Genomic DNA, 16,145 nt, shown 5'->3' with positions numbered 1-16,145 from the left:
CAAAGGGGCCGACGCACTGCAGCGTACCGCATGTAGCTCAAATTCTCGCGTTGGACAAATTAAATGGACATAATTAAGATACACGTGTATGCAAAATCTCGCTTCTCAAAGGTTTTGTATATTTCCTTAATTCTACTATTTTGCGAATGAATTTTTTAAACTGTATGATGACGCCTATATTTTGACATAAATGCATTGCTGAAAATCTTTTAAACGTTTAAGTACAAGGAGATTCTATAGGTACCGTTAAAAATGCGTATTTTCGCACTGCTGCAGACAGTAAATTGATTGATTAAATTCTGCATTATTTTTACACCTTTCTGCATTATTTTTACACAGCTGACAGGACAGAAATCGTCTGACAACTTGTCAGGATGCGAACACAAATATTTTCCTAAAACAATTAACAAAAAGATGAGTCTTAAAATATGCACCACCTAAAGAACCTGACTTAGATTTCCTACTTACAATGCTAATTAGATTAAATCCAAATCTCAGTGAAAAGCAACGACCATAGGACTGTTCCAGCTCACAAAAATTTAGGTAAGAACTATTAACTTGACACCATTATAAATTTGACAGATATTTACGGCACTATATTTTTAGCCTGCCATTTTCAGTATGCAATTTTGTGCAAAATGTATCATTTTCTGACAATTTCAGCAGTCATACATACCAACAAGATAATAGCCGTTTAAGGACATTTACAGAAACGGCCATAAGTTGATGACATACGAATGTTAAATAAAAGTTTCACCAATACTCTCATTTTAAACATAATAATTATATTTTCAAAGCAATAAAGCAGCTTTTGACCATATTAAAGCATTTTTGTCATATTAAAGCCATAGATCACTTTAATGTTTATATGCTTAGATAATTATCGACTTTCCTAAAGTTGGGGGTGGGGTAAAGGTTTAAATAAGTAGTAACGTAGTAGTTATCAAATAGTTCTCTTTTCCATCTCAACTTCCTGAAGTGGGGCCACTGTCACACTGAAACAGCTGCGTGTCGAAGATGCTCGTTACAATTAGAAGATGCAGCATTCGTCAAACGGATAAACACTATTATCTTTACATGAATATTATTGCCTTTTCTCATTTGCATTCGGTGCGCACGCAGCTTGAACAGCATTTTCGTTGCGTGTACACGGAGACAGCGTAAATTCTGCTGCCCATTTTTCCACTAAGTAATCCTGCATCATACGTTCCCAAACAGACGATTAAGTATAATAAACTTTCAGTCATTCTTTAGATAGGAATAATCAATCACGGGCTTTCCCTAATGGGCTAGTTTATGATAAACTGTATATTAAACAAATATTTAAATCTCGAATAGGTATTTCCGCATATTACAACCGCTAGCCAGGCTGACGATTAAAGTTGTTATATGATTCTGAAGTAGAAAGGTTGATCGATATTCAAGCGCGATATGCAACAATAGCTAATAAAAAGGTCTTGGGTATAATGACTGCATAATGAAGGGAAAGTAAACACCAATAAGTTAGTCAATTTAAATTAAAATGAAACATTTTGCATTTTATACAATGTGTTTACAGGAAAAATATTCTACACATTCTGTATTTAGTTCTTATTAATGTAGCACTGATATACTATTAGCAATTGAGCTTAATGTCCAAAAAGCAAACATCTCAGACGAAAATACGTGAGATGCCTTATATTTACAGAATGGTTCGAAACCGAAACAGCGAATTTATCTTATAGATGACTCGGGTTCTGATAATTTTAAACTTCAGTTACAGCCATGGTATAAACATCGTAAATTTCTTGCTAAATTTGCATTGGATTTTATTCTACAATGGAAAAATGCTCATACACATTACACTTTAATAGACTTATTGTTAATCGCGCATAAAAGTAAGGTCTTATAAAAGGGACCTTATAAAGTCTCATATTATTATTAAAAATGAAAAAAGATTAACTTAGTACCTTAGCGGTGACTTCTAACTACAATTTGCATCTGAATCCTTTTGAATATAGCATCAGAAGATTGATGGAAAAACCTCTAAATTCCGGTTTGTAAAATCAACTAAAATTAAAGCTTAACATAATAAATTCATTATTAAGTAATATAAAAGGTGAATAACTATCAGTTATTTTGCCCATGATGTCGAAATGTTTTTACGGAAGTTGTTTATTTAAGAATTTTTTTTTAGCACAGAAGCAGGAATGTCTTGAATTGACCATGTTGGAGTTAATTAATTAAATTGCAACGTACGCCATGTCATAGTTTATCTTCTACTGCAATTTAGTATTCGTCACTTTCTCGCGACAAAAATGCTATGGGCAGCGTAGCGTTGCACACAGGTAGCTCCAACGCGCTTCTGAAACGCAACTACTGCGTAAAAAAACAAAAACAGGTTTCACTGGCCCGATTACGTATTCAAGACATAGAGATTTACGAGACCGTTTCCACTTGCCATCCACCTGCCGGCCATTTTTAATCGGCCAGGCGTCAAGGACGATTTTTTTTTTTCTTTATCTTTCAGTGCGGATGGTTCTTGGAAAGACGTTAAGCTCCACGTGCTTAATTTAAAAATTTTAACCACAAGGGTTCTGTGACCAAGGTCGAGCTAACTTCGTCTGTGAGCACGGAATTCGGAATTTACCACGGGGAGAACCATCCATGAATTTTGAGTATGCACTTTGTAATTCTAACAGCTTAAGCTTAAGCATATTCTGTATGTTAGTTTGTGCGACTACACTGAAAGTAATCTGGTGTGTTACATGACCTTGGTCTAAACTATAGTTTGTTAATCATATTTTTTTCGGTTTATCATCCCCTTTTCAAATCTCCTTCAGAGCCCCGCCCTTCCTAAAATATGTTTGATATCCTTTGAATTTAATAGTGGTTGAATCCGTATTGAAATTTTCAGGCATTTTCTGCACTCGCAGCGTAGTAAAATTTAAAGTTCATTATAATATTCGAAGAAAGACTGTTAATGATTAAAGACTGCACATACATACAATCATAACGCTTAAACTTGCTTTTAGAATTTTAGAATGATAGGCCGATAACGTACATTTTGTATGTATCTTTGGAATAAAAACGAAGCGTATAATATACAGCTTCAAACCTCCAGTATCAAACTGGAGGTATCAGAAACAGCAATGAGGAACCTTCTGGAAAAGAGAAGGAATGCCTAACACTAAGGAATATCGCTCTAATGTGCAAGAAATGGACTTCATAGATGACCCAGTAAAATAAGCTTTCCATTACAAAAGCCTCTGAAATGAGGTTCCAAAAATCACAATAAAATGGAAGTTATATAAAAATAATCGTTTCTTATTTTTCTGATGAACAAGCTGCATTTTAAGAAGAAGTCGGACCTAGTCAATCCTTTCTTGTATTGATGATATAAATTGCAGGAAAAAATGCTAAATGTTTTAATTTATGCCAAATTTACTACTTTCTTTTATGTGATTACATTTTGCACGCTTTAAATGAACTTCTTTATATTAATCTATTCTTTTTCATTATTTAAAATGCATTTTCACTCGTCTTGCGGCATTAGTTTGATGAAGGAAATAAATCGCAATTATTTGCACTTCATAATAAATTAATCGTTATTGAGTTTACCAAGTTGAAGAGTGTAAAGCACAAAGAAGTAAAGTTTTTTTTTTTTTTTTTTTTTAAATTTCTTTGCCAAGAAATCACGATTCATTTCAGCGGTTCCCAGGTTATGGTGCACGTACGGGAGTGCCTAGGTATAAACGAAGAAATTAACAATAACGGCGGTACACAAAAAATTGGTTACAAAGAATACTGATGAAGAAAAAACAAAATGTTCAGAAAAGTTTAAAAATGTTACTGAATATGAAAGAACGTAATTGTGAGGAATTCTAACGTGACAGGTGCTAACCAAAATTTAAAAAAAGCAGTGTAATTAATTGTAATTAACCGCACCTACACCATTTGTACTGCTCAATTCCATGCTCATTCCTCACGAGTGGCCAAGTGGTTAAGAAGGCTGGGTACTGGTAATTCGCTTAAAAAGTTCTCCATGAAGGCATCCCTCTCCTTAGTCAGATATCCTCCGCGCACTTTGTTATAATCAAATAACCCAACGTAGCCTTACTCATCGGAAAGCTCTGCTTTGCTGAAAATATGAAGAATACATAGGCTAGCTGCAGTTGGAAGACCCGCTCCGGAACTAATTCAAGGAAACGATTCACTTTTCTCAGCGAAGATCAGCGATCCAGGGAAAACGGAGCGGTAGTTCTTTAACAGTTCACGGAGAGCTTTTGTTTGGAAGCGTACCAAAAATTTGATTCTCCCTTATTACCAACATTCTTTCCTTTATTATTTACCGGAAACGTCTCTTACCTTTCTTTTTATATGTGTGTGTGTTATACGTATATATGTGGGCTTTGGTTTGCGTGGGTTCTTCTAGTATTTAAAAAACAAAACATTAAATAAACCGATGCATCTAAGGAAAACTTACCATCCCTGATTGCAAATGGATTGACTCCCCCCCCCCCATCTGGCAATGCGAGGATCTGTTTAACGTAAATAGATTATAGGCACTCAGTTTACTCTTCGGATTCCCTGCTGTCATCGCTCCGGCGCGCGTTCTTTAGTCGCAGATCTGGTTCCTTCGGAGTCTTGATTATTCGCTCTTCATCTCTCTGCCACTCCTTTTTTTAGCCGCGGATCTGGATCCTACGGAGTCTTCATTGTTCGCTCTTTTCATCGTTCCGGCATTCCTTCTTTTAGCCGCGGATCTGGATCCTAAGGAGTCTTCATTGTTCGCTCTTTTCATCGTTCCGGCATTCCTTCTTTTAGCCGCAGATATGGAGTCTTGATTATTTGCTCTTTTCGCTTCCTCCGAGCGCATCCTTTGAGTTTCATTTCGATTCTTCGAATACTTTGCCATAGTATAGCTATGTATATCACGTATTACCTTTTTTTTATACAATGTTATTATAACATTTATATAACATAATAAACTATATGTACATATATATATATTGCTTATTTTACTAACGTCAAGAGCTGTGAATTCTTGCTTAACCTTCTTTAGAATTTGTATATATTTATAAATATAAATTTTCTATCTAATACATTTTTTTCAAGTTTGTAGAATAAAATATCGACTCTACCGCACAGAAGAACCTCGAGCGATATTCGGTATCACTTTATCAAATTAGACAAAATAAAAAAATGCCGGTTTTGCCAGCAGACAATATCCTGTTGTTTGGGATCTGCCACCAATCTAAACGTTTATTTTTATACTGTGATTTTTAGTAGCAACAAAATATCAATTATAGTAATAAAATAATGTAATCTTTAACAAAAGTGAGTTTCGTTTTCATTATTTTTCAACTTTTTGAGCGTTCTTTTATTACAGAATTTTACTGTTAGTTTTATGTAGAAAGGTGTTTTTAGAAAATCTAAAAAGTATAGCTGAAAGAAATTAGTCCAGTGAATGAGCGGTTTGATTGAGTTGATTCCACAGATCCCACTTCTTGTTCGATTCTTTCTGCATTTTCCTCATTTTTGCGTATCGCTCTTGATCCACACCTGTTCCGAGGGCACTCATCAAGGTCATTGTTAGGGAGCAGTGAATCGTTAAAAAGAACTGATTCACTTCAGTGAGTGAACGGTTCCGAACTGATCCCTTAAAAGAAGAGGTTTCGTCTACCTCTAATGCTAGTAAACACAACAAAGTTACGGCTCCCGTTCACGTGTTAGAGACACGATAGGTCTTTATCCTGATATCTGCCTCTAACAAGTCGTCGCTTGATAAGTATGTGCCAACACTCTTTCCTATTTTGCCCACAGCAAGTCATAGTCTGTCAAAACGATTGGTAGGCAGTAATATTTTTAAAACTGAGTAAATCGTTAAATGACTTATGAAGCTATCTTTCTTTACATTTATTTTACTGTCATGTTCGTTTGATTGTGGAGTTTTGATTCACATTAGTTTATCTTCTTTTATTTAAATGTAAGGTTAATGTACAGTTTGTTAAATGAAAGTGAATAAGATTAAGGGTAGATTTTCGCACACAGCTAAAGCTACAATGGATAATAGCTCTGATTTGGCAACTGCGACCTATCTTTTCCAAAGAACCAGCTGGGCAGGGACGAAGGTATTACTCTGGTAACAGGCTGACTAGAAGTAAAATAATTCTAAACAGCGGTCCATATTATAAGAAATGAACATATTCTGATTGAATGTGTATTATGGATTTTTCTGTTACAAAAGGCCTAAGACAATCCCAATTTTCTTTGTATAATATGTAAGAGCGTTTATCAAATAGAAATATGAAACTTTCGCTACTAATGCATAATTTAAAAACCAAAGCCCCAATTAGAAAGAAATTAATAATAATAATAATAATAAATTTTGATTCTAAATTGTCTAAATGTCCTCATGCAAAATCTTATCTATTATTATCTAATATATATGAAGGTAAGTTTGTAGAGTCATTAGGTTATTTTGAGGTAGGATATGTGAAAAATGTGCAATGCCCTCGCCGGGGCTCGAATCTGGACCTCTCGAATACGCGCCGAGTGTGCTAACCGTTACACCAAGAAGGCACGCTTGAAAGAGGAAGAAAATACCTTATACGTTATCTATTGCTAAAAAAGTAAAAATTACTGCTGACAATCAGTGCAAATTTGCAGTAAAACATACTCGAAGAATTAACAGTATTTTTATGGTTTAAATATTTGCATCTGATATTAAAAGAAGTGTATTAGATTGTCTTTTATAATACACAGAGCTTTTATTTAAAAATATGAGTCCAATTATGTTTGAATTTTGTCTGATTTAAAAAGTACAAAATACTACCAAGCTCGTATATTTCATTTTCCCCTCTTACATCAATTTAGAAATCATCATTTTAAAATACAGAACTAAAATGCTATAAATGTAAAACTATGTTTCACGAAAGATCATGTCGTTTAAAAATATATCAGTATATAACTATTTTATTGGCTTTTCTGAGTTCAGACGCGTCAAGCGTATAATGGAAGAGCATCTCTGAAAAATTTACGCATTATTTATATGATCAATATTTAACTAAAATGATTATTAGGGAATATAAATATCTGATAAAAGAAACAAATTTTTAGATGAAAAAAACTTTCGGAATCAAAAATACTTTGAGGGAATAAAAAGAAAAAAAAAGTATTCCTAATTCTTCAGAAACATGTGATCTTAAATTCTTACCATAGTTGAATTCAAACAAAGCTTCCGAGGAACACGAAATACGCAAACACTTCATCAGAAAACATCAGAAAAGTTCATCAGAAAGTTAAATCATGTAGTGCAACTTACCTAAAAAGAAAAGAAACTTATTAATTCAAGAAACACAAAAAAGTAAAAAGCAGAAACTATACAGTAATCTAACACTCATAAACGAACAAATAAAAAAGTGTCATTTATATTTAAGCCACCAGCCTTCAAGTCTAGTAACTAATTTTTAAACATATGCGAGGCTATCTACAGTTAAACAAATTCAGGCTATTAATATCAAATTAGAATACACTTACTAACATTTAAATAAGTAAAAGCTAACATCTTTTAAATACACACTTTAAGGCCACAGAAGTAAATAACTATTCACACAATATACGGTATAATTAAAAAATGCACAAATCGCTTTTAAGAGATGCAGAAATAAAATAATATTTTGCAAGCATTATTTTTCTCATACCGTCATTTAACTACACAACACATAAACTTATAATAGAATGAGACAAATTCTTCAATTTCTACTTCTACAAAATCAAGCAGCTTGCTTTTGAAAACTGCAACTTAATTTGAATTTCATCTTTAGCATTCTGCTAGTGACGATAAAGTCATATTTCCGCTCTAAAGTCCTAAGAATAACTTGTGGTTAAGCGTTCTCTTTACTTATTTTTTAATTGTGTATGTGAAAATAGAGGATAAGGTCATAAACGTAAGCCTTTACAATGAATAACATAATTCGTGTCACTTATTTGAACTTTATCAAGTATCCATGTTTTTAAAAGTTTTGCTGCTCTATTCTAAGCTACATTCTCTTTCATGAAAGGAAGGGGAAAAAAGACTTCGATATCTGGAGGGAGCTTAGCTTCGTGGATAACATAAACAGTCGACAACTTCATTAGAAAGCCTACCACGAACCTGAGTTAAGACAGATAACTTATGTTTGCTCTTCCGTCATCAAGTATCTAAAAAATCAATTCACAGTACGAAACAGACAGTTTCATTCCAAAAGCTTTTTATCAGTCATATTTTCACTAATTATTAAGCCTGCTGTTAAAGACTTAGAAAACTTAGTATTATGGATCGCAAAATGTTATAATTGAAAATATTCAGAATCAATCTAATCTTCCAACCTTTATAGCTCACGTGTTTTAATAACAGCGCGTATAATCTCCTTATACATGAGTCCCATTCCCAAAGACGCCTACTATAATGTTCCTTCCCATTTCGGAGGCTGAATCCGCTCTGTGTTCAGGAACCAACAACTAATAATGTTAGCCTCCGACTTCTCTGATGTTCTCAGCATCTTTTCCCAACAGATCTCAAATACGTGACCAAACTCGTTTGGCGATCGGCCAACATACCATTTGCCGCTACACATGACTCCATCACTTCTATGCATGGATAGTCAGACAAGTCACACGTCCATCGGAGAGAAGCAATAAATAATTGCTAACCAGCATAACTTAATTACATGTCTATCAGCGACGAATGTTGCATTACAGCTATCAACAGTAGCTCCTCGTACTTATTAAAGCTAGGACAAAACTGCCATGTCATTGACGCAATACATTGCACAGCAGCTATTTACCTAGATAATAATGTTCTTTTTTCAGTCCAAATAAACAGATATGTGTCAATTTGGAACTGTGTAATTACAGAACTAAATAATTTTCATTTCATTATTTAATGTATCTCTTGCAAGAGACAAGGTAAACATCAGGAAAAAACTACGTATGATATATGTAGTCATGGCACGTAAGATGGTAATTTTTCAAGGTACACGCAATTAATTATTGATGTAGTAAATCTGGAACATATTTATAACAGCAAATTAACAATGATGGAAATGAAAATTTGTACAAATTGATACAAAAGTTACATATTCATAAATATTAAATAAATTCATATTAAATATATTCATATTAGATTCCTACTCAATATTATTCATATTATATATATTAAGTAAAACTTTCATGTGCTTAGTTATGATGGTAAGTTCTTTCCAATAATTATTTTTAAAAATATTAATAAGAGATTAATAAAATACCAACTAAATATATTTATTTAATGAAATCGGTTTCCTTCCTAGATATTAACTAGTGATTCATGAAAGGTAAACGAGGAAATTAGCTAAAAATACATAACTGACAAAACAGGCATAAAAAAATTCAAAACTGCTCGGCGTTAGACACCTTTTTATATTTAACTAACTGCATGAAATCGACTTGAAAATACAGAACATGAACACGCTGCTCTATCTTCGCCAGCTAAAGGGAAGTAGGAACTACAACATATCAACGCAACTCTAGTGCATTAAATTAAAAACAAACTGCGCTTTATCGTAAACGAAAAGATAAGTTTATACACATTTTTGCACCAAATCAATAAATTAATAAAACAACTGTAACTAACAATTTTTAGGGGGTAGGTAATCGGCTTGGGTCTAAAATGATTTAAAAAAACCCGTGGTTTGCAACAAGATTTATAATTATTCACTATAAGAGGTAACAACAGCAAATTTTTGGGCAACTATTTTTAATGATGCATGGAAGTAATCTGTAAACGTTTTCGGATTAATTTCATGCATCATTAATAATGTTTTAACATAGCTTCATTGATAAAGTCGTTTAAAAGTCACAGTTAAATCTAACTTAAAGAGATTTTTTCACATTCTTAGAGTTCTTCGTTAATTACAAACAAATTAAACACATGACCTTAAGAATTTTCGAAAAATGCTGCAGACAAATTATATGTTTCTATTAATACTTAGTACATGTACTCAAAGAAAAATACCATTTCCACATTTCAAACAAGTTTTCTCACGATGCCTGAACTGCTTTAGTTTTCTCATTTTGTCATGAAAAGCATCTTTAACTAGATGCATCATTTTAACTTTTCATGTAAATGCGTTATTAGACAGTAATTGGATACAATTTACAAACTAAGAAATGTTATTAAGCATACTTAAACACCTCTTTTAAAACCGATTTTATTTACTCACATTTTATACATATTTAAATCAAGATTATTAGTTTCATGCGCAGTGATATAAAAAATTAATTTACCTTACAATTTTTTAATTTTTAGGCAGAAATTCTAGGTAAAGATATCTTCTTAATGCGCATTATTTCACGTAAAGAGTAAAGTTTATTAGCTTAATTTCATTCTACTTACCCATAGCGGCTGCTAATGGATTGTAAGTTACTATTTTCCAGGGCGTAATGTTTCTTTCCTTTTTTATGCCAATTTAAAATTCTGGAAAGTTTCTGAACAAAGAAAACAAGTAAATATGTAAACAAAGTTAGCATTTCGTTGCGTAATGTGTTTATTCAAATCTAAGAATGAATTTTTTTAACACGATAAAAACTGGCTGCGTATTACGCTTTGGCTTAATTTAGATATTTCTGATAAAAAGCTACATGTAATTAAAAGAAAATTTCTTTTATCATGCCATCTGTATTTTTCAGATGTGTCAGAGCTTTTATGCAGGAAATTTGTTTGTCATTTCCATTACACAATTATTATATTATTTAACGTTAAACCTAACTTCATCTACCACAAAAAATGCGCTCATTAGATAAAGAGATCTTGCAACAGATGTGCCATTTTAATTTAAAGAGGTGGCCAAGTCAATTTCACTTAAAGAGGTGGACAAATTGTAAAGAATGAGCCGCCCAGAAGGGAAAGTGGTTAGTGACTCTGACTGTCATACCGAAGGGCCCCGATTCGAATCCGATGTAAATTGTCTTTCTCTTCATAGGGCGCAACGGTAGCCCACTTATTAGGTGCTTTTATAATAAAGTGACCAACGCTTCTGGCGTTGGTAGTGGCCAACACCCATAATGGCTAGTGCCTGTCAGTGGAAAGAAAAAAAAACTTGTAAAGAATGATAATTTAAAGGAATTACTCTGAAATAATGTAAACAAGTATATACATCAGATATCCGATCGTCTTTAATACAGAATATAAATAATTTCTTGCAAAAATATCTTGATTAGTATTAAAAATAACTCATCTATAGGTTCGGCAACATTCAGCGTTTTCGAAATAAGGTTCATAGATTTCGAATATCATAGACTAAAGCACTATAATATTCGAAAACAGGATCATGCCGCCTTGATTTATTTCATATTTACACTATAAAAGGTCCTCAAAAGCAAGGGGAAAATTGGGTTGGACTAACCGGTGTGAGCAACTTAAAAAAAATACTATTACATTTTTTTAAAAATTACCTGCCTTTCGCCAAGGCGCAAGGTGTCACCACACGTAAGTGTCAGTATCTTTTCAAGCTCACATATGACTCGGCAAGACACAAGGGTGCCTTGACATACAGGCAAAAATGTGCCGGCACCCTTACGCAGTACTGTATCATGAAGAAAGCAACCGTCGCCATGGTTGCCCAGACATTCATGTGAAGGTCTTAATCTTTGCGAACAACTGCTTACTTGCATAAGGTGCCGGAATCTTTATAACATTTTATGAAATCATCCAGGGACGAGACAGGAAAAGTCCTTGCTTTTATGCAACGGTGTAAAGAATTAGAACCCACAATTATGAATTTGCCAAGAGCTAATGACAACAGTGGGAAGACGATGAGTTACAAGATTACCATTAGTTTAGCTTTCTGTTTTTTTTAACTGTCATTAAACCTTTTTCTTCTTATGAGTTTATCTTTTTTTTCTGCATTAACTGTACAATTATGATTAATGTTCCAAGTTTTAAAATCATCGATATCAGGTAGTAAAGAATTTTCACAAGCACCGGTGTCTCGGGAATTTTCCCGAATTCCCAACAGCCCCATGTGTTCCTGTCTTCAAGTGAAACGCATAGTTTGAATTTTTCCTGATCTGCAGTCAATTAGTGTTTTTGAATCAATGAGTAAAAATATGCGAGATAATGACCGTCTTGAAATGAAAATAAATATTTTCATCTTAATACGCTGCTTTGCTTGGTTTACCAAGTGAACCATGAAATAGTTCTCCAGAACAGAAAAAGAATGACTCACAAATTCAAGAAAATATGTTAATAAACCCAACGCAACCGGATGTTACTTTAAGGCCATAGCTGAAAAGAAAGTTTTTCTCTTGGATAGCGCTCAAGTGGAGCAATTACTGCAACTTCTTAACCAGTCCAAAAATATGAAATTCCACTTAAGAAAAGATGTTTCAGAGGTCACTTCCCAGCTGAGCTCTGTTCACTGCTCATAAATACTGTATGAACAAGTGAGTACTTCAAGAGTTACGACAAAATGCTCAGTATTTACGAGACACAGAAGAAGCAACAAAGAGAACAGCAACATCTCAATTTGTAAATTTAACGCACAATCTTCGAACGGTTACTCTCTGTATAAATTGTTCGAGAGTAACAAAATGGATTTTTACAAAATTTGACCAAACTTTTACCTTAAACACAAAGGAATTTATCGCGAAAAACTGTGAAGTATACGCAAAAGCAGGGTAGAGAAAATAAAGTTCTTGCATGGGTGGAAAATCTGTTTATGCTGCATGAGAAATGAGTTAGAAGGAACATTTTAGTCGCTTCTTAGAATTACACGTTGTAATGGTGTACGTGCCTGATCCTCTATTTCTCCCACAGCGCGCAACATCTAAATAAATAATCCCACTTAAAAAGTTGCCTTGCTATAAGAAAGGGACGTTACCCACATTGATGTTCTAGAGCAAGCACCCAGATTGGAACTTCTCATTACACTTAAGACCATGTGTATGTTAAAAGACAATAAACGAGAGAGCTGCTACACTCCGCATCTCTGCTTTTTTAAACTTAAGCGTGGTTCGAAAACTGATAAATGTTTCTAATTTACGTTTCAAACTTTATTTGCAGTCCAGGTTTTGTACAATTAGTTTTGTTTTTCCTCTATTCAAAAACAGCGCTTTAGTTCCATGTTGCGCAGAATTTTTGCCCGCATACTTTTTTTAGTTTACAAATAATTCAGTAACTCATGCGATGATCAACAACAAGAAATGATACGAAGAGCTACAAAAGATGAGATAATTAAGCTGCAAAATAATCTGAAATTACAAAACAAAACGAGATCTTGCTTTTCAAATAAACATTTTATGCTTTTCGAAACATTGTGTTTATTTTTATAATTACTTTTTCTATGCTTTTTGTAACAAGCTTGTAAGCAATTAGAAAATTACTTTTAGTATCTATATGCAAATAAAGCCTTTCGATGCATCTTGCTATTTAAAACGAGTTTTAATGAAATCTAAAGTTGTAATCGAGAGATTTATTTTTTTTATTTTTTTTTTTATTTTTTTTTTTAAGAAAACGATAAAGAATAAAGAATTCTTTGCATGAACGCACGTTAAATTTTACACTTCGGTGAATAATGAATATTTTAATAACTGAAGATAAGTTTTATAATTAGAAAAGGTTTTTGCAGTACCTAAAATAATGCACATTTTTATTAGACACGAAAACATACATTTAAAAACTAAAAATGCTCCAAATTATTCAACTGGAAATAATATTAAAGTTAATATTCAATTTTCGTTGTTTCAATATTTACATGTTATAGTCTGATATTTCGTGTAAATTATTCTCCCGACTCGACGGATGACTAGGAAAGAATCTTATTTTCCGGTTTTGCAACAAAATATACATTGTAGAAGAATTTCTCAAAAGAAGACAGCGCACAGTCTCTAAGCAATACAGAAAAACTATCACATTTAAACCTTTAATTCGGGTATTTTAGCTAATCACGCAAAGCGCAGATACGTACTGCATATAAGTAATTAATTCATTTAAAATACTTTTTGCCATAAGATTTTTTCCCAGTTTTAATCCTGACATTTATGGGAAGGTATTCTCAGGGATACGTACCCCTTTTCTATTAATATCCTGAGATAACTTCTGAACCAACAGATTTTGCGTATCCATATTCCGCGTAAACATTTAGAACTTATCCAAAACTGGAACCCAAGTCCATCGAAAAGATAGCTTTGATTGTGGCAAAGGACTCTAGGGCTGTCTGCGTAAGGGGAGGGATGCCTTCGTGAAGAACTTTCAAGGGGGAGCTGGTTCGGGTCTACATTACACAAGGGAAAACGAAAACGCCCATGTAGGTAGTTTATTCGCCTGCAATCGAACCCAGTCGAAGCAACATTGTTGAGCGACTTTAGCACTCGGCCACTGGTGGGTTCAAACGAATAGGCTAAAGAAGGCTAAGTATTTACTGCATTCTATTAAATATAGCTTTCAAGTCATAAAAGTGTTTTTTTTTTTCAGAGCTCTGGTGCATGAAAAATGTTAAACGGATTGAAATATATCCTCCAAGGAAACACATGGAGTGAAATTATGGGAAGAATGCTGAAAGGTAGTTAAGAAACTTAATCACCTAATTTAAACTAAATAACATACAAAACTATTAAACAAGATTTATTACACAACGTGAAACATAATTTGCTGTACATTGACTGACGTATAGTATCAAATTTCAGGAAAAAGGCGAATTGCTAAAATTCTTTGTATATTATGCGCTATTGTATAGCTTTAAATATATTAAGTAATTTAGCCATGTAACTGCGCATTCTCTGACCATTAAATTTCTGTCGTAAGGAAGTTTTTATCTTCTGGTGACTGCACTTCATTAATTATGGATTTCAGATAGATTTCCAAATTATAGACACGTATTAGTTGTTGAATCCACATTTCCTGTTGTTGTTACTGTGACTGATCTCACTTGTCTGACCTCATCATCAGAACAAGCCCACGAAATCTATGGTAGCAAGGACTACAAGATTACATCTGTCGTTGGCAAAAGCCTTGAGCACCATACAGGTGACAGTATGTCTTTGCTCAGTTCCGCCCCTCTAGTTTTGATACAGAGCTTTCCCTGGGTCCGAGGCTTTCCCACCCCTCTTCCCCTACCATCAAACCACATGAGAGGACTAACGACTAGCCATATATTTAGAGTGACCCCATGCCGCAAAGGCACTATACATTTACAAACATCCACGCCTTCTCCGGGATTCGAAAGCGGGCCCTTCGGTACCGCAGTTAAAGTCACTAACCACTGTCCCATTTGGGCGACATTTCTTTGTATATGCATATTGTTTGTACGAGAACTTTTCTCTGTACACAACGTTCGTATTTAACCGCTGGCTAGTTCTACTCAACATATACAGTACGAATTTTCAATTTAGGCATTAGTGTACAGAAAGTGAAGTGAGCTGAAATGTTTACTGTTTAAGAACAAGACTTGAATTCACACTGCAAATACCCGTAGGGTATGTAAAAAGTGATGAAGTAACATATAAAGCGATCTGATACAGATATTTCTAAAAGATCAGGAAAAAATGCTACGTTTTTATCAGCCTTTAGAATGCAACTAGAATGGCCATTCAAAGACAAGGCATTTTGTCTCAAGCATCAAAATGACTGGCTCTCGTCCAGCTGAAACGGTACATGCTACTAAAAGAATTGTGACTAAATTACTTATAACATTTCTGTCTGGGGGTGGGGAAGCGAATAGTACCTTTTCAGAAAATACCAATCGTTTTATGTTAAAAGCATTCGATTAATTAATTATTTTAGTATAAAATACGTTTTTAATCACACGGCGCAAGAAATGCAAACTCTGTCTTCCTTAAATAAAACAAATGGATCTTCAGGTTCGAAATCACAGTAACCCGCGTTAGATTAAGTAAAGCAAACACATGAAAATGACGCATTGAAAAATGTCGTACTAGAATACCGGGTTTAGCAACTGTTTACTAAAATAGGATTAAATTAAATTCACTTGGACTGCAATTTTTATTTTGCGTTTTTATATATGAAATAGTTTCAGTTAGCATTTCTTTATTAAAAAAGATGCAATTTTTTAATTTCTTTTTGCCAGTGGCCGAACAATGAAATACTAAACTGTTGATCTTATTCAGATTCCATGAACAAAGTTTAG

General features: G+C 33.6%; 1 protein-coding gene across 15 annotated transcripts in view; it reads right to left on the bottom strand.

The window, feature by feature from the left end:
* LOC118198603 (muscleblind-like protein 1) overlaps window positions 1-16,145 on the bottom strand; it is a 713,982-nt gene that overhangs the window by 195,405 nt on the left and 502,432 nt on the right. For 5 of the 15 annotated variants that reach the window (XM_085807963.1, XM_085807967.1, XM_035370329.2 and 2 more), the window contains exon 2: window positions 7,199-7,306. The exons of 9 other annotated variants lie outside the window; for them this stretch is intronic. In XM_085807963.1, the coding sequence (XP_085664089.1) occupies window positions 7,199-7,201 (3 nt within the window). In that variant the 5' untranslated portion in view covers window positions 7,202-7,306. Of the gene's footprint in view, window positions 1-7,198; window positions 7,307-8,352; window positions 8,377-16,145 lie in introns of those variants that run through there. One more of the 15 variants, XM_085807971.1, reaches the window with a different exon arrangement.

The sequence above is a fragment of the Stegodyphus dumicola genome, chromosome X1 (assembly GCF_044657685.1).
Source record: "Stegodyphus dumicola isolate Sdum_Otavi_A_Nest chromosome X1, ASM4465768v1".
NCBI classification, from domain to species: domain Eukaryota; kingdom Metazoa; phylum Arthropoda; class Arachnida; order Araneae; family Eresidae; genus Stegodyphus; species Stegodyphus dumicola.
This window is presented reverse-complemented; position numbering and strand designations above follow the sequence as displayed.